The sequence below is a fragment of the Suricata suricatta genome, chromosome 10 (genome assembly GCF_006229205.1).
Source record: "Suricata suricatta isolate VVHF042 chromosome 10, meerkat_22Aug2017_6uvM2_HiC, whole genome shotgun sequence".
NCBI lineage: Eukaryota > Metazoa > Chordata > Mammalia > Carnivora > Herpestidae > Suricata > Suricata suricatta.
Window position 1 is genome coordinate 122,970,137 of NC_043709.1, and position 20,514 is coordinate 122,990,650.

Sequence of the window (20,514 nt, forward strand, 5' to 3'; positions counted from 1 at the left end):
AGAATCTGAAGCAGGCTCCAGGTTCTGAGCTAGCTGTCAGCACAGAGCCTGATGTGGGGCTCGAACCCACTAACTGTGAGATCATGACCTGAGCCCAAGTCGGATGCTTAACCAACTGAGCCACCCAGGCGCCCCCTGTGTACCCATATTTTATGGGAAGTAGTCATTACTCAGAGCCGGACGTAGGCTCTGTCAGTCACTAGCTCTGTGGCTCTGAACAGGCTACTTTAATGGTCTGTGCTTCAAGTTTTTTGTCTTGAAGATGGAGATAATAGAATTGATGCAGAATGAAATGTGTTAATACTTGTGCAGGCATTAGAGCAGTGCCTGGCATAGAGTAAGCACACAGAAAACCTTAATTATTCTCTTATTTTTACTTTGTTATTTATTATATCGAATATTCTTTTTATGCGTGGTGATCAAGTGTCCAGCTGTACAGGCAATTCGACCTATAAATTAGAGGGGAAAAGACAGTTCTAGCACTAAGCCCATCTTTTACACTTATTTATTTATTTAATTTTTAATATTTTTTAATGTTTATTTATTTTTGAGAGAGAGACAGAGTGCGAGTGTTGGAGGGGGCAGAGAGAGAGGGAGACACAGAATCCGAAGCAGGCTTCAGGCACTGAGCTAGCTGTCAGCACAGAGCCCGATGTGGGGCTTGAACTCACCAACCGTGAGATCATGACCTGAGTCAAAGTCGGACACTTAACCAACTAAGCCACCCAGGCGCCCCCATATGTCCCTGGTAGTTTAAAATAAGGAAAAAGGGGGGGAAAACATAAAAACTAAGCATGAGAACTCAAAAAGTTCAGCAGTCTTGGTATTTAGTGTGTGAAGAAATAGCCATAAACTTTGAATAGCTCCAGAGGGCATTAGTGTATTTCAGCTTAATTTAGTACCTAGCATTCAAAGGAATGATTCTGACTCAGGAAGAAAATGTTAAGTTCTCTTCATGGTGTTCAGTTCAGAGAAGGCAAAAAGGTGTTTTACATTTTAAGAAGATTCGAAAACAAAGTTTAAAAAAAGGGATCAAAAGACCCATTTCTAGAGGATTTTGAATTATATCAGTTTTATTGTATTTGCATTAAAAAATTTTTTAATGTTTTTTTAAATTTATTTTTTAGAGACAAAGAGAGACAGCGTGAGCAGGGGAGGGTCAGAGAGGGAGATACAGAATCCGTAACAGGCTCCAGGCTTTGAGCTAGCTGTCAGCACAGAGCCCGACACGGGACTTGAACCCATGAACCATGAGATTATGACCTGAGCCACCCAGGTTCCCCTGTATTTGCATTTTTTAGGCCTCCTTCTTTGGGTCCAGATTGGTTTTTCTTCAGAACTCTATGTCAATGTGATCCTTAGGCACAGACATTGTTTCCATTAAATGCCAGACATTCCTAAGGTTAGCCTTGGTTTTAGCCACTGCCCTGCTCAGTGGTACCTTCATTCTGCCACTCAAAATCTTCCTGCCTGTCATGCCAGCCAGGTTTCACTTTGTGGTTATGTTCACCGGGAGTGGAGATGAAATCTCTGTCGAGCCGATTTTGTGTTGCAAAATGATCTGTAATGTTTACATACACAGTGTTGAGGAAGAAAGACCATTTTGCTCAAAATTCTTTTTTTTTTTTAATTTTTGATTGTGGCAAAAGACACATAACATAAAATTTACCAGCTTAACCATTTTTAAGTGTACAATTCAGTAGTTTAGCTATATTCACGTTGTTGTGTAACAGATCTCATTGTTTTTCCTCTTGCAAAACTGAAATGCTGTGTCCACTAAACAACTCCCCTCCCCCCTCTCAGTCTCTAGCAACTGTCATTCTGTTTTCTTTTTCTATGAATTTAATGACTTTCGATACCACATGTCAGTGACTTCATATGGCTTTTGTCTTTTTGCTATTAGCCTATTATACTTAGCCTAATGTCTCCAAGGTCCATCCAGGCCTGTAACAATATTTTCTTCTTTTTTAAAGACCGAGTAGGGGCGCCTGGGTGGCTTAGTTGATTGAGGGTCTGACTTAGGCTCAGGGGCTCAGGTCATGATCTCACAGTTTGTGGGTTCAAGCCCTACATCGAGCTCGGTGCTAACAGCTCAGATCCTGGAGCCTGCTTCAGATTCTGTGTCTCCCTTTCTCCCTGCCCCTCCCCTGCTCATTATCGCTCTATATATCAAAAATAAATAAAAACAAAAAACAAATTTAAACAAGAACAACTTTAAGACTGAGTAGTAATTCCATGTATATAGCATATCCAGTGATGAACATTTGAATTGTTTCTGCCTCTTGGGAATTGTGAGTAATGCTGCAGTGAGTATAATTATCAAACATCTCTTCAAGATCCTGCTTTCAGCTATTTTGGATAAATACCTAGACGTGGGACTGCTCGATCATATTGCAGTTCTGTTTTTTATTTTTTAAGGAAATGCCATGTTCTTTCTTAGCGGCTGCACCATTCTATATTCTCATCAACAGTGCAGAAAGATTCTGAGTTCTCCATATCCTTGCCAATCCTAATGGGTAAGGCTAATACCTCATTGTGGTTTTGATTTGCATTTCTCTAATGACTAGCGATGTCATGCATCTTTTCGTGTGCATCTTGGCCATTTGTATATCTTCTTTGGAGACATGTCTATTCAAATATTTTACTCATTTTAAAATCAGGTGATCTGTTGTTGAATTACAGTTTTTATACATTCTTGATATTAAACCCTTATCAAATACATGGTTTACAAATCTTTTTTTTTTTTTTGCTTTTGTTACCTGTGCTTTTGATGCCATATCCAAGGAGTCATTCCCAAACCCAGTGTCATGAAGGTTTTCCCCTTTTCCTTTCTGTGGTTTTAGAAGCTTTATCGATTTTAGGCCTTATGTTTAGATCTTTAGTCCATGTGAGTTAATTCTTATGTCTTCTATAAGGTAAGGGTTCAACTTAATTCTTTTGCGGGTGGATATATAGTTTTACCAGCACCATTTGTTGAAGAGATTGCCTTTTTTTCCCCAATGCATAGGGATATATCATTGCGAACATCATTTGATGAAAATATATAAGGGTTTATTTCTGGGTCTTCTATTCTGTGCCATTCCTGTATACATCTGCCATTATGCCGATACCACACTATTTTGGTTACTTAGCTTTGTAAATGTTTTTGAAATTAGAAAATGTAAGACCTCTAAATTTGTTTTTCATTTTCAAGATTGCTCTGACTATTTGGGGTTTAGAGATTCCATATGAGTTTTTGGATTTTTTTTTCTTGTTTCTGTAAACACTGCCATTGAGATTTTTAAAAGGGATTTAAGTAGAGATTGTATTGGGTAGTATGGGAATTTTAGCAGTGTTAAATCTTCCAATCTGTGTATGTAGCTGTCAGTTTAGGTGTCTGTATCTTTAATTTTTTTCTGTAAATGTTCATAGTTTTCAGTTTGGTTAAGTTTATTCCTAAGTATGTTATTCTTTTTGAAGCTATTATAAGTGGGATTTTTTTTTTTAATGCCCTTTCTGGACTGTGATTGTTTTGTGTATAGAAACTCACTCAATTTCTATAGGTTAATTTTGTATCTTAGAACTTAACTTAATATGTTTATTAATTCAAATAGGGTTTTTCTTTTTTCTTTTTAGTTGGCAGACTCTTTAGGGTTTTCTACACATGCAGTCATGTCTTTTGCAAACAGATGATTGTCCTTCTTCCTTTCATTTTTGGATGCCTTTTATTTGTTTTCCAATTATTCTGCCTAGGACTTCCAGTAATGCTGAATAAGAAGTGACAGTGACCTGAGGTGCCTGAGTGACTCAGTTGGTTAAAGGTTCAACTCTTGATTTCCACTCAGATCATGATCTCATATTTGTGAGATCGAGCCCTGCATCCAGTTCCACACTGGCTGCATGGAGCCTGCTTGGGATTCTCTCTCTCATCCTCTCTCTCTCTCCCTCCCCCACTTTACTCCCCTCCTCTACTCTCAAAATAAATAAATAAATATTACAAAAAAATAGAAGTGACAGTGACCTTCTCTTATTTCTGATCTTAAAGGAAAATCTTTCAGGCTTTCACCATTGGGTATGATATTAATCATAAGCTTTTCACATATGGCCTTTATTATGTTGAGATAGTTTCTATTCCTAGTTGATGAGTGTTTTCATCATCAAAGTGTGTTCAACTTTGTCAAATGCTATTTCTAAATGAATAGAAATGTTCGTGTAGTTTTTGTCCTTCATTTTGTCTATGTGGTGTATTACAGTGGTATATTACATTCAGTGATTTGTAAGTTGAGTTATGATTGCATTCCAGGAATAAGTCCCACTTGGTTATGGTGTGTAGTCCTTTTAATGTGCTGAATTAGGTTTGCGATTATTTTGTTGAATATTTTCACATCAATATTAATCAGGAATATTGATCTGTAGTTTTCTTTTCCTATAGTATCTTTGTCTGACTTTGGTAGCAGGGTAATGCTGGCTTCGTAAAATGAATTAGAAATTATTTTAGAAGAGTTTGAGGTAAACTTTAGTGTAATTTTTCTTTAACTATTTGGTAGAATTGTCCAGTGAGGCCTCCTGATCCTGGGCTTTTTTCGCTGTTGGGAGTTTTTGATTACTGATTCAGTCTCCTTACTAGTTAGAAATCTGTTCAGAATTTTTATTTCTTCATGACTCAGATTTGATAGGTTGTATATTTCTGGGAATCTATTTTGCTCTAACTCTTGACCACCATCTCTTTCCATTTGGATCTGAATTACTCCAAGGAATGTGACTTTGATTATGTGTTGTTAAGACTACCCTTAATATATCTCTGCAGATGACTTGGTAAGTGTGAGCATTTTGGGTTCATCAAAGAGGGCATCCAATCTAATGAGTAGCTACCTCATTCACAGAGATACTGCTGGTCTTAATATAAGAATTTTAGTCTTTATCAAAGGCTCTCATGTAGCCGCTACCTTCAGGGAGGATGGAGTATTGCTTTTTCCATTTCTACCCTCTTGGACTTCTATGAGGATAAGGTAGAATGTCTGGACCTAAATATGTAAAACGAATGTCTTGAATACCTAAATTGACTATTTTAAATGAATGTTAAGTTAGAATAATACTCTGAAGAACTTTTTCCTATATTAAGTTGAGGATCTTTTTTTAAATTCTAAATCCCTAAGGAGAAAAATTATAGAAAGCAGCTCCTCAGTCCAAATATGATCAACATTAGTTGAGGAGTCACCATACTTATGTAGAATTTTAAAAACTAGTTTGAATACTAACCTAGTTGCCTAATCGTGAAAATGTGTACGTTTGGTTGGGAGATGGCAAAGTTAGAGTAGCTACAGAATGGTGATGGTGGGTGGAGCAAGAAAGCATGGTAAATGGATTGCAAGTTGATAATCATTAATAGAAAACTAATCCAGGATCACTTTTATCCTCTAAGACAAATGTATATAAGCAATAACATATTGGGTTCCATGAGATACCACAATCTTGGAATAAGTACAGTGGGATGATATTCTTTTATTGACATTAACTGACTGAATGCTTTTTTCTTTTCTTTGAAAATATAATTTAAGAAAATAACAAAAGAATTTGACATAACGAATAATTCGTATTGCTGTGTTTTCCATAGTAAAATTCAGAAACTTTTTCTTTTTAATGTTCAAAGGACTTTATATTTGGTCACATTTATCTGATCAGTTAGGTTTTTTTAACCTTTATTTTTATTTCAACATTAGAGTTAGCTTATAGTAAAGAGATATTCTTATTTGAATACGTTTTCAGATTTGCCTTAAATATTTTAAAATTTTCAACAGAAAATTTGCAGTGCTGTCTCTCTGTCAGGGAATTTAGTGTTATTTTAAGGAACAGCATTAACATCCAAATCCCAGACTCCAGAGAGGCAGAATATGTAAAGTACACCACTGTGTTCTTAGCATCTAAGGCTTAGTTTACTGGAATAATTCTAGGCTGGATGAATGTTTGCTAAATGCAACTCACATGTTATGAAATTTCACATGTTATGCTCATAGAATCACTATCTAGTTAATGAGATAATGATACCCCATTGAATTACTCTTCTAAGTTTCCTTTGTTTCTTCCTTTCTGCCTAGCCTTTTTGTTCTGGGGCATCCTGAGTCTCTCCACTTGGACCTCTGTCCTTCATAGCTGATAGGCACTCTCTGTGATCTAGTCTTAATCTGATTTTATAGTTTTATCTCTCATCTTTGTGCAAATCAATCCCAAATTATACAGCCCAGACATCTCTCCTAAGCTCCATCCTACTTTCTCAGCCTGCCTATTTGAGATCGACAGTTAAAGTTCAAATAGGCACTTCACACTTAACATTTGCACAATTGAACTTCTGCTCTTTCTCCCAAATCTACTCTACCAAAAGCATTTCCTCACTCAATGATGGTAGCTCCTGTTTTAAGGTTACTCAGGCCAGAAAACCAGAATAAATTCTCCTTTCTTCTTTTCTTCCTTTTATACCCCCTATTTAATTTATTAGGACATGTTGGTATTTATGAATATGACTGACTGGTTGTTCTTACAAATTACAAAAACTGAGGCTCAGACCTTCTCCAAAGTGAATGTTATAATTGGTTTTTATTTATATAGTTCAGAAATATGATCTGACCTTTGTGTAACTGGGCCTTTTTATATAGTATATGTTATTACAATAAGTTTCTATAGGAATTTTTTAAGCCGACAGCACTTGTTTCATAAATATTTGCCAATTCATTTGAATTGATGGATACTTATCTCTTATATCTTGCTCTGCCAAGAACTATGCTTTCAATTGCAAGATATAATTGGATATAAATTGTGTATTGGGTAAAAGAAAAGGTGTGGAGGTAGAAGTCATGAAATAAAATATTCAAAGAGGCCTCTTAGAAAGTTCCTTATTAATATTTTCTTGTTACATCTGTATGAATTTAGAACATGTATTAACTCTTGCTACATTAAATAAAAATACTTTTCTATTTCTTAGAGTTTTCATGGCATATAATATTGATCTTGATACCAATCATTGAAGCTTAGGTTGTGGAATTATTATTTAAATTATTTAGAGTTTTCTTTTGAGAGCCTCTATATCAGGAGGGCATTTTATAACTTTAAAATCCATTAGGTAGTAATATTTTCTAATGGATTGTAATGGCTAAAAGTCAAAGGATTGGCGCTGTAGTACAGAGCCGAAAAGAAATTTTAGTGTTGACTGTATTCTTGAGACACTCCTATTTTATTGATGTACTGTTTGAATTTTATTAGAAGGTATTCCATGCTTATATAATTGAATGTAGCCGAAATGAAGTATGTGAAGCCAAATTTTATGAGATTTAAGGATCTCTTTGAAAGAAACCAAGATTAAGCTTTTAGAAGATATCTATTATGTCTATTGGTGTGACTGTGACATATTTGGAAAGTTGATCAATTTTTAAATTTATGCGCATGTAGAACACTTATCTATGAAACCGATTTTAGGTAAAGAGCATTTGGTATCATTATTTCATCTTTTTTTCTCTTAAATTTATGTTTTAAAGTTTACTTGTTGTTATTTCACTGATTTGTGCTATTTTGTTCCAAGGATGAAAATTTGATGAATATTTAATTCATAGATGCAATTTTCACATCTCAAATTCTAACCTACCTACCTACTTTCATACCTACTTGCCTTTGCTTTGATAGAAGTATTTAGCATGGAATCCCTTTTAAGACATTCTTATAGGCTTTGGAAATACCTCTCAAAGCAATAAGATGGTATTTGGGGCATCAACCCCAAATCTATGCCTAGAAATTTACTCCCAATGACAACTGAATGAGTTAAAGTTGTGCCTAAGGACATTTATTTAGAAAGGAAACTCGGTTTGCTGCTTCTAAGAAAAAATGACTGTTGACAAACAAATCTAAAATAATAGTTCAAAAAAAGAGATACTTTATTTCTGGAAAATGTGATAGTTCTGTTACCATTTGTAGTGGTGGATATCTGTGAATCTTTATACTGTGAAATAAACTGTGATCAACTATACGGCTGTCTTTTCTTTTTCACAGTGTATGCCAATTAAAGGCCTAGGATTCGTGCTTGGAGCCTATCAGTGCATTTGCAAAGCAGGATTCTATCATCCCCAAGACTTCTCATTGAACAACCTTCCGAGTAAGTGCCTTTTGCTCCTGTGCATATATATGAGTATGCATAACACATGCCATTATTACTTATTCAGATTTTCTTTTAACCTTGTTGGGGTTCTTTGCTTCTGTCCCCACTGGTTATCCCTTAAGGAGTTTTTGCTTTGTTTGTCATCAGTGGTACCCTGGAGTACCACAAATAATGTGTATATTTTAGTTTTTATTACATTTCCTGAAAATAGTATAGCTGTGCAGTAAACCCAGTTGGGATTCAGTTACTGAGAGCTGTTGCTGCAGAAAGTTCCTAAACTTCATTTTGCGAGTTTGCTTATTTATTAATTTGTTTATGTATTAGTTTTCTATGCTGTACAAAGAACTACCACAAAGTTGACAGTTTAAAGAACACAAATGTATTATCACATGATTTTCATTGGTTACCTTTCTAGTCAGAGGTTAGCTTGGTCCCCTGTCCCACCAGGCTACAACTAAGGTGTCATCTGGGGTGTGATCCGACCTGAGGCTCAGGGTCTCCTTACAAGCTGATTCGGGTCAGTATCCTGGGCCTGTATGCTTGAAGCCACCATGTCTTTGCTAGGTGTTAGCCCGGGCTTACTCTCAGCTTCTAAAAGTTATCTAAAGGCCTATCCGTGTGACTCTCTTAAGACATTGCCGCTTACTTCTTCAACACCAGCAAAAGAATTTCCTCACTCTGCTCAGATTAAAGCTTATATAACACAATGTAATCACGAGAATGACTATTTCATCGCTTTGCCAGATAATGCAACCTAATCGAAGGAGAGAGTGTCTCCTCATATTTACAGGTCCACTCATATTCCAGAGGAGGTGACCATACAGGGTGTATACGCCAGAATCCAAGCTTGGTCATCTGATATCTTATTCTTGTTCCAGAAAATGTCAGTCTTACAATTGGAATGTTGTTTTTTCACTTCATCTCTAGAGAATGCAGTGTTGGCCACATTGGCTTGTAGCCAGCTATTAGATATAATACCAGAGAAAGAGTAGTGGTGGCTTTATAGGAAGTTAGGGTTTGGGATTTCCGAAACTGAGGTGTGGGTATCTTTCAGATTGCCATTCACAAATCTTATTACTGGTCTATATAGGAATTTGCATTTCTACGAGGCATCATTCAAGGGGTACCTTGAGATTGAGACCTGAGCTACTTCCTCTGAGAGTTTTGGTAGACATTTGTAGATTTTTGTTTTGTTTTGTTTTGTTTTCTCCAGGAAAACATTATTCTTGGAATTGGATCTGTTTACATTTAACTTTAGGCTCTGGAGATGAGTAACATTTTGCTGTTTCCTCAGCTGTATGGTTCAGAGTATAGCCCTTGTTCTGATTAGTAGTTAAAGGTACAATTCTAAGATGGCCTCCAACATTCTGTTCCCACACGCCCTATCCAACACCTTCCTTTTAAGTGTGGGTAGGATCTTGGAATACAATACTCCGTTGCTTAGGCTATATTATCTAGCAAAGGTGATAGTCACCTATGTGATTACGTTGCATTCAGTCAGATTCCCTCCCCTAGTAACAGACTGAAGAGTGATTCTAATGCTGACTTTGAAGAAGTAAACTACCTTGTCATGAGAGGGCCACATGGCTAAAACCTGAGCGTGGCCTCTGGGAGCTGAGAGGAAACTCACGGGCAGCAAGCAGGAAAACACGGACCTCAGCTCTATAGCTGCAAGCAACAAAACTTACCGGTAAGCCTGAAAACATGTAGAAGAGGATTCTGAGCTCCAGATGAGAATTCAGCCAGGCCAAAACCTTGATTTCTGTACAGTTAGTCCCCAGGCCGAGAGCCCAGTTACACCGTGTCCACACTTCTGATCAACAGAAACTGGGAAATAATGAATAGGTATTTTAAGCCCCCAGATTTCCAGTAATTTGATATATAGCAATGGAAAGCTCATACAATAGGAGTGATGGTAACATGTTTTCAGGATGGACATGTTTTCCCTTGTGTCTGTGTTTACCAGACCACTGCAGTATCATTTTGACATTCTTCACATTTATGGTCCAGACATAACATATGATTCAACACTGAAGAATTAAGGGAATCGGTTTTAGTTTATGTTTGGTGAAGGTATTTTGTATCTGGTTTACCCACATTTGTTCTCAGCTCCCACTATGTGACTGAAATAAAACATCTAAATATTTTAGAACGAGAGAATGACTATGCCATTTGCTTACAACACCACCAGGAGAAACTAGTTAACCTTTAACAACTTATCTTTATTTAATTTGCACACTCCTACTTTCTTCCTTATTTTAAAAGCCAATGTTTTTCACTGGACCTACTTACTCTAAGAAAAGGCAGCTTCTCTGCGTAAATATGACTCCTGTGTTGTACACACTGCAGCCACAGAAAAGAGGCCACAGTTTTTAGAAAGGTGATCTATATTTAGACATTAGCTGTGATCCAGCTTTGACCTTAGCACGTACTTAACGAGACCTGACCTTCCTCAATGACAGAGCAGAAAGCTAGCTACACATTACAATTTGAAGCCAGTAAAGTGTTCCTTGACCAAAACTATCTTTCCTGATGGCCTTGTCAGGTTGCAGGAAAATCCACTCTTATTCATTCTTTGTCTTAAAGAAAGAATATGTTGTCTTTTCATCATAGCATCTAGGCAGTTCATACTGACACTTGTTTTCCAATGTTTTTAAGGAGCTACCCATGACTTAAGAATGACTGTGTATAGCTCTGGAACCCAGGGTAAAGAAGGCATTGAAGATCTAAAAATGAGATAACATATGCTAAACTGATAGCATAGTATATGGCACATAATAAATGTTCATAGATGTGGTTAAATAAGTGAATAATCACATATGCATATAAACAAACAGCAGTGATAATCCTTAACCATCATTGATCACGAGCACTGTCACATATTTTATCATATTACAATAACCAATTTTTAAAAACTAGAACTTTTGGAGAATGAATTCTACATGGACAGGACAGCAGAAGGTACAACCAGTGACGCATTGAGTAGGGAAGTAGGAAGAATACTTGGGGGTTAGAGGCAACAGGAGGAAGTTAGTTCCCTGATCAGGAGAATGGAATACAGAAAACAGGATACCTCAAAGACAAAACTCACTTAATTTACAGTTGTAAATCTAAAAGTCAGCATCTGAAATTCCCACATCTATTATTGTCTTGTTATCACATTTGGAGAGAGGAGCTGAGATGTAGTGCTGATGTCTTAGAGAAAATGTAAATGTGACTTAAAAATCCTGTTAAAATACGAAGCGATTTAGAATCTTTATTCAGACTAAGACCCACAGTTAACAAAGGGCTGGTAAAGACCAACATGGTTGTATTTAAATGACATGATTTAAAATTGTGCTGACAGCCCAGAGACTGTGTTTCTGAATCCCTCTTGGTGGTCACATGTGATTTAATAGGCTCTGACATCTGGATAGTAACAGGATTTCAGAATAACCAAGTACTGATGTATAACTGTTTTTAAATCCAGGCTGTTCTCTTGCAGGTTGATATAAAAGAAGCTTATGACATGCTCATCTCTCTCAAATCCATCCATCTTCTATGAGTTCTGTCTTCAGTGAAACCTCTTTTCTCTTTTCCGTGGATACATTCCCAACCTTTCAGTTTTACTTCTCCTGTCTTTCAATGGACTGATTCAGTTCATGTACATTTCCAGATGAATCCAGCTTACAAATGAACCCATGCCTAAAGATCACAGTCCCAGCTTTGGTAACACTGGTGCTAATGATGGTGGGGGGGCGGGAAATACAAGAATGTAGAGATTTTAGAAAGGTAGTCTCTTGGAAGAAAAGAGAAGCTCTTTGAAAGCAGGTAAGGTACAGGAGCGCTGAGCTGTAAGCAAACTGTTAAGCAAGGCCAACCTTTCTGGAATAAGTTGACCCCTCTTCTTTCTCATGGTTGGAGAGCTGGAGATATTTGGCTTTCTGCTGAGCTTTATCTGCCTCTAATACCAATCCCAAGTTTAGAACAGATTAAGAGAACTTGAACATCATGTTCTCATTATCAGCATCATCACTTTTGCTATTGGTCGGACTTTAACCTTGTGGTCTGATCATTTCTGGTGTGTTGTAAGATTAGTCCTGATCAGTTTTATTTCAGTTGTAGTAGCACAGTTATCCATCGAATTGTGCTTTTGTTTTTGCCTCATTCATTTGACTCATTTTCAGTTTTTAAGTCTTCCTTTATTAATTCTATTCATAGTGAATGGTCACTCAGTGTGTCTGGAAGTTGGGGTGAGTTATCAGTGGAAGAGTTTGCAGTGCCATCAATGTTCTTGGACTATCAACTATTGCATTTATTCTGTTTATCTTTGACTATATTCTTTTCAACTGTTGGGACATGCTGCATACAATTTTGGACGTCCCTGGTTGTTAAATTTCTACCAGAGCTGAATTTCTTTCATAGGTTAGCACAGTAACTAAGAGCATGGTCTTTGGAATAAGTCTAACTTGGGTTTGAATACTGCCTCTACTACTTACTTGCACTGTGCTACATTATTTAACTTCCCTAACCATCATTTATGTCATATATAAAACTGGGGTAATACCACATGCTTAAAAAATTGTTATAAGGATTAATAATAAATTTTAAGTTCTAATAATAGTAGTTGGCACATATTAAATGCTCAAAAATATTGTTTTTATGATTCTTATTTAGAAGTTTTTGTCTACTCTGCTTCCCTCTTTCCTCAAGTATCTCTCCATTTTAATTCCTTTCATGTAGTATCTGCTCCACTTCCCAGCAGAAGATCATATTTCTATGTTCCAGACTTTTTCAGTTCAGTTTGTCTTTAAAATGGTCCCTGCTATCATCTATAATGTTCAGTCATGCAAAAATCTTCCTTTTTTTTACTAGCTAAAAATTACTTCAATAGATTAAAAAAGATTACCATTTTTATTTATTTGCATTATTTTACCTTATTGGACTGCTAATTTGAGATTCATTTTTGCAAACAATCACCTTCCCTAAAATATATATATATATTAAAAAAACCCTCTGGCAGGGAAATTTGACTATCAGTCATTCACATATTAACTCACTCTAATAGGCAGAATGATGGCCCTTCCCGCCTTTCAAAGACGTGCATGTTCCAGTTTCACGGTCTGTGAACATATTAACCTCACACGGCAAAAAGGGACCTCACAGATGTGATTAAGTTACAGACCTTCTGATGAGAAGATTATCCTGGATTATCAGGACCATTCTAATCACATGAATCCTGAAAAGCAGAGAACTTTCTTGGCTGTGGTAAGAGATAGAAATGAGGACACAAGAGGGGTCAGAGAAATGCTACATTGCTGGCTTTGAAGCTAGGGAATGAACCCAGCAAAGGAATGTAGGTGATGTCAAGAAGCTAGAAAAGGCAAGGGAATGGAATCTTCTCTAGATTCTCTGAAAAAAAAAAAATATATATATATATATACCCCTGCTGATACCTTGATTTTAGCCAAATGAGATCCATGTCAGACTTCTGACCTTTAGAACTATAAGAATGAATATGACTATATTATATTTCATTTAAGAAGCAATATATGTTTGTATTGTTATAAGACACTGGGTTTGTGGGAATTTCTTCTAGCAGCAATAGAAATCTAATATATTCAGTTAGCTTGCTTCCCACTCAACATGCATTCCCCTGTTCACAGTAGGTCACAGTGCTTTCTTTAGAGGAATTGTTCATAATTCTAGATAATTGACTTAGAACAATGTATGAGTGGGCTTTTGAGTCAAACATAATTTGAGTTTAAATCTTGTCTTCACTTACTAGCAGGAGACTTGGGGAAGATTCTCATAAATTCTGAGATTCTCTTTCCATATTCATAAAGCAGGAAGAGTGGAATCTATTCTTTGCTAGTTTTGAGGAATAAATGAGATAACATACTGTGTCCCCAAAATGATAGTGATTATTATATTAATGGGAATATGAGGAATTTAGTGCTTTTATTTATAGTATTTATATATTGGATGTTGTGGAGATTGAATGAATAAATTTGTCCGTAGGCAAAAAAAATCCAATTGTGCTTAATAATTTTATAAGCCATATCAGAATCTTTTCAAGATCTAAGATGGTATTTTTGTCTAAGGAAAAATACCACTAAAAGAGTAGGAGACAATAGAAAAAATGAATAGATATATCAGCAAACACATAGAAATATAGGGAAAAATTAGATTTCGGACTATATTCATAGTGAGGTTATATAAATTTTAAAATGCTTGCACTGGGCTTCATTTCAAACATATTTTTACAACTGGTCATTCATGATGTAAGTATTTGAAAGTATATTAGCTAATCCTGATTTTAGGATATACAAATATACATTCATATCCTAACAGTTGGAACATTTTTTTGGGTAATAGTCTAAATATAACCACATTCAGCCAACTCTTCTCTTCTTGTGGACATTATAGATATTGAGCCAAATATACACAGAAATCTCCTGAATGTGTTGGAGTTACTTACGTACGTGTACCTTTTTTCCACTTCATTTTTGGATGTGATTTTAACAAGCTGCAAACTGAAGACAGATTACTTTATCTTCCTACACCATGAAAAAACAAATAACAAATATATCTCCTGATGGTTAGCTCAATGCCTCATTTTAACTCCAAACCTTGATTGATGAATATGTTCCCTCTAGTTCTAATCAAAAAACAAATATGTGTATGGAAAGAAGGATGTTTACCCTAATGGTGATTTCAAATGAGTGTTATTTGTACCTACAGCTGGTGCTGAACTCTCCTTTTCTTGATTCTGTTACTTTTGGCTGAATTCTGTTTCTTGTCTGTGATTCATCTTTTTCTCACATGCCTTAGAATGGAAGGAGGAGGGGGTCATGACATATAGGCATGTTAGTTAGCCTTGCAAAAGTCCAGGCTAAATCTTCTGCTAGAACAAGTTCCTATCATGGAGGGTTATAGATCTCTGAGAAGGGACCTCTGAGAGATTGCTTTGTTGATTGATTTACATGTCTGAAAAATCCATCTGTCAAAAAATATTACTGAGCACTGACTCTGCATAGTGTTAAGCACTGGAGAAAAAGGAGTGAGTATAAAATTTCTAAGATTACTAGACAGACTCACATCTTTCCAGAACATGTTGCATCCAATACCCACAAACAACAAATGAAGAGAGTCTCCAGGAAAATACAATGTTAGTAAATCGGATCAAATGTAAGAGCTTTAAGATTTAACAGGCCTTAAAATGTTGGCATGTTTTCTCTCCATACTCAAATATCCAAATGTTATCTTTTTGCTCTTGTGGAAACACAGCTTTATACTGCGGGCACTTAAGAGTCTTAATCAGCAAAGCACTTAATACTATCGTGATATTTCTATCTAATGTTTGTACTATGAAGACTTGAAATCTATAACTCCTGTTTCAATCCTCCTTACCACTTCAACTCATCCCTTTCTTTTTTTAACTTTTTAAAATGTTTATTCATTTATGAGAGAAAGAGAGAGAGAGAGAGAGCGAGCAGAGGAGGGGCAGAGAGAGGAGACACAGAATCTGAAGCAGGTTCCAGTTTACAAGCTGTCAGCACAGAGCCTGACACAGGGCTTGAACCAATGAACTGTGAGATCATGACATGAGCCGAAGTCAGATGCTTAACTGATCAAGCCACGCAGGCGCCCCTACTCATTCCTTTCTAAATCAGAAACTCAATACTTTTTGTCCATTAAACATATGAAGAAAACTTTCTGTAGTACATTTTAACAACATGTATCACAAGTCACAAAACTGTGGATATACACATCTTGATTCTTCTATTCCAAGGAAATAGCAATCTAAGAGATAAAGAGAGATGTGTGTTTTTTGTTCTTATCAAGAAACAGAAAGGGCAGAAGAAAAGTGCCCCTTTAATTTGTTCATTAGTTGAATATTCAGAAAACCAAATCAAAAAGCTGATTTTAAGAAAATTTCTGAAAATATGTCGTGTTTCATCAGCAGTGACCAAATTTGCCACTTGAATTTTTAGGCTAGATGCCCAAATTTCTCATTGTAAACACAGTGTAGTTTTTGTTTTGGTAGTAGGCATTCAAATAAAACTTTGCCACATAGGTTTTCTAATGTTACCTACTAATGTCATTTACATTTCTCTTGATAGCATTACCTTTTTGAAGGAAAAAGTTTGAATTATTAATCTTTAACATTAGAAGGGCAACTTTTAATTAATAAATGATGCAGTTTAATCTTTGCTGAACTTTTTAGTGGAAACAGGTATTACTAGATAGGAATGACAACACTATTAACTGAAATTCAAATTGAATAAAGTGATAGCATGTCTAAGAAAATTATTTAAAACTGTCTACATTTTTTGTTATTTTGAATTGTCTATATTTCAGTAGAACATTTTTCTAAATCTCCAAATAGAGGGAAATATTTAGAAAAGCATTGTTAATAGTGTTAATTATTCTAATATTATAATATCAAAAAGCTGGGATGCCTGGGTGGCTGAGACAGTTAAGCGTCCAACTTTGGCTCAAGTCATGATCTCACAGTTTGCAAGTTCCTGCCCTGCCCAGGGCTCTATGCTCACAGCCCAGAGTCTGAAGCCTGCTTCAGGTTCTGTGTCTCCATCTCTTTGTGCATCTCCCCTGGTAATGCTCTATCTCCCTCTCTCTCAAAAATACTTAAAAACATCATAGGTCTAACAGGAGAGACCTGGCAGGGGACCATGGGGAGAGGAAGGGGGAAAGAGAGCGGAGAAGAGTGAGGGACACAGATCAAGGGAGACTACTGAATACTGAAGACGAACCATGGACTGAAGGGGGAGGGGGAGGAAAGGAGGGGGTGACGGTCATGGTGGGGGGCACTTGTGGGGAGAAGCACTGGGTGTTATATGGAAACCAATTTGACAATAAACTATTATAAAAAAAAGAATATCAAAAAGCAGTACAGAGTTTAAAAGAACAGCATAAAACGAAGTACTAAGGGATCATCTCTACTTCCTAGTTTAATGATAGGGAGTAAAGTATTATATTTATTATTCAATGTAAAACACTGGAGCCCCCAGTAACATTACAGGTACATGATTTAATAGGTATTACATGCATCTAGTGTACATTATTTTTCGTAGCTGCATGTTTGCTGTGTGATAAAATCTTAAAATGTTCCTGATTCATACTTCGTGAAACCAAAATGTTATGAAACATCAAAACTTGCAAACTAATCAGAAAATTGTTTCGGAAGACTAGAAAAGCCACTTCATTAATAATGTTCTGTATCAGAGAGTAGAGACACGGCATGTAAATGCAGTGTGTTGCCCTGGGTTTCATCCTGGTTGGATGGAAATGACCACAAAAGACATAACTCTGAGAATTGATGGAATTTTAACATGGAATATGCATAAAAATATTGTATCGTTATTAAACTTCCCAACTTTTATAATTGGAATATGATTTTATATGACAATGCTGCTTTCTTGGGTTGTACAAAAGGAAGTATTTATGGGTAAAGGGATGCAGTATCTCTAACTTACTATCAAGTGGTTCAGAAAAAATTTTGATACCTATAAAATCTATAAACATCTATCCATCTGCCCAGAGAATATGAATGATTGGGTAAATTCCATGGAATGTAAATAGTGGATCTAAGTAAAGGATATATAGAAGATTTTTATTTGATATATTGATACATAATTTTTGTGAATATAATTTTCATAGTTCCATAGAATCCCATTGAGTAAATGTACTGTGTTTTCCTTACCTGTTCTAAAGTTTATATTTTTATGAGTTTATGTAAATAGAAACTATACTTACATAAAAATGCACTGAGGTTTTGTGTTAGCCTGATGTCAATGTAGTAAAATTAAAGTAAGCAAAAAGGTTAACATACTCTTCACAAATTTCACAATTTATCTCAACAGGCTCATGTTCACAGGTGAATATTTTGATTCCTTAGATATCCTGTGGTGCCATTGTAACCTTCTCGTGTCCTTTTTTGGATTTGTGCTCAAGGCAGTGTGCTTGATCATCCATATAATGATGAAAAGCTGTTGTCTATTGCCAAAGCTAATAGCTCTTCATTTTTGTCATTTGTCTTCAGGAAGCATTTGTTTTATCTGAAAGTTCCAAGTATTATCTTCATTTTTATGCTTTAGCAAAGCAGATTGGGATTCTGTGAGTAGAAGATGTTTTCAAGTTGCTCAGAACTGAGATTCCCAAATCACATTATCTCCAAGATGATTTCTAAATAACACTTTCCTGTAGAGTTTTAAAGACAACTATAATAACTTCTATTCCTAACGTATATTTCTAATTTGTGTCTAGCATCTTGAAAAATATCATTTTGAATAAATTCTTAACCATAAATGGTTTGAGAGCCTGAAGAAGTTTTATTGGATTGAATATTTTCAACTATACATTTGTATTACAGATCAGGTCTTTTATTCTTTTGGAAGAGCACTTTCATCATTAGCAATTATTTGCTGAGTATCCAGTATATATAAAATACTGTTTTTAGTGCTGAGTGCATAAAGGTGTCTAAATCATGGCCCCTGTCCTCTAGGAACTTAAAATTTTAAACCATTATAAATTAAAGTACTACTTAGTAGATTAACAAGAAGCCCATTATTATTATTCGGTAGCAGTATCATTTCTACTAGCTGTATATAATCCCTTGTCCTGGAGAGAGAACTTCAGCATTAATTGATAAAATGTTGTTGGAAACTAGAACATTATTTCATTGCTTTGAGTCCTCCAGGAAATACTGAATGTAGAAGGTTCCATACTCCATTTCAGCTTTTCTGCACTTCAGAAACCAGGTCTCTGACATGTGGTTTTTCTTCCTATTTTACCACTCGGTGTCCCTTACAGAACCTCATGATTTTTCATACTTAAATAAAGTCAAGACAATTATTAAAGAGGAAGTTGCCATAATAGCACTTTACTGTTTGACATTTGTGGGTTGATTTTGTGATATCTTTTGAACATAAGGAATAAGATGTAATCATAATTTATTTCCTAACAAATTGCTTTTATCCACAAATATTGAGGCATTTGTCTAACCAACATAATGTGGTATTATGTATGTGAAGAAATATAGAAGGGTTTGGACTTATGTCAGTTTCCAACCTATACGTAGCTGCTACAATTTCAGTAGACCTAATACTTGTTAACTGTTATTTCAGTCTTACCTGAGGAAGATAATGCAGTATATGAGCTTTTTCTGTTGTATGTCTCTCACTCATGATTGACTTCTATGGCTCAGTATTCTGGATCTTTTGTAATATTGATCTAGGTTGGAAAATAAAGATATAAAACCACTGTCCTGTCTTAAAGCGCTCACAGTTTATTTGGGTACAGCACATACCTATGTGGAACTTTAGTCATTAGCCAAGTAGAAGAAAGCAGGCAGATAAAGATAGTTACAGGGATTTGGAGCATCAGCAAGAGAAGTGAGACAGAGTGAATTAGACATGAAAACTTCTCTGTATTGGTATAGGTCTTGATAATAAGTAGATGAAGAGAATGATGGAGGTAAGTAGGTACGTTTAAGTCCAGCCTTGGACAGCAGGAATGGGCTATTCCATAGGACAGTCTGAGATTATTGTGTTCCTGGATACTACCTTGAGTTTTCTATGTCAACAGGTTGGATATAGACAAGTGACATAGTCTCCCCAATAAATCAGAATTGGAGAACATTGTGATCACAATGAGATAATAACCAACTATGCCAATGTAGAGGGCACCATAACATGGGAGGCCTTGGTGGCTCAGTCAGTAAAGTGTCCAACTTTGGCTCAGGTCAGGATCTCACAGTTCATGGGTTCGAGCCCTGCGTTGGGCTCTGTGCTGACAGCTAGCTCAGATCCTGGAGCCTGTCTTCAGATTCTGTGTCTCCCTCTCTCTTTGACCCTCCCCTGCTCATGCTGTCTCTCTCTCTCTCTCAAAAATAAATAAAAACATTTTTTAAAAGGAAATATAAAGAGCAACAAAGTTGGATTAGTGAAAAAAATTTATCTCTTTCTATCATAATGCAGAAATGATATCTAAATGTCATTTAGGAAAAATATTTTCTGGTAAGAGAAAGAAGGAAGGAAGAGAGGCTAATTTTTGTTAATTATATAAATGTAATACAATAAATTTAATAAAGAATGTGCTTTTTAAAAAGTTCTTATTTTAATTCCAGTTAGGTAACATCTAGTGTTATATTACTTTCAGGTGTACAATATAGTGATTCAGCACTTCCATACGTCACCCAATGCTCTTCATGACAAGTGTACTTCTTAATCTTCATCGCCTATTTAACCCACACCTCTATCTGCCTCCACTCTGGTAACCATCAGTGTGTTCTCTATAATTAAGAGTCTGGGGGCTCCTGAGTGGCTCAGTGGTTAAGTGTCTAACTTTGGCTCAGGCCATGATCTTGAGTTCAAGCCCTGTATCAGCAGAAA

General features: G+C 35.9%; 1 protein-coding gene across 1 annotated transcript in view; it reads left to right on the plus strand.

Annotated features, from left to right (window-relative positions):
• GPR158 (G protein-coupled receptor 158) overlaps positions 1-20,514 on the plus strand; it is a 410,420-nt gene that overhangs the window by 195,282 nt on the left and 194,624 nt on the right. Inside the window, exon 3 of the mRNA XM_029955110.1 lies at positions 8,014-8,116. Within this exon, the coding sequence (XP_029810970.1) occupies positions 8,014-8,116 (103 nt within the window). The remainder of the gene's footprint in view (positions 1-8,013; positions 8,117-20,514) is intronic.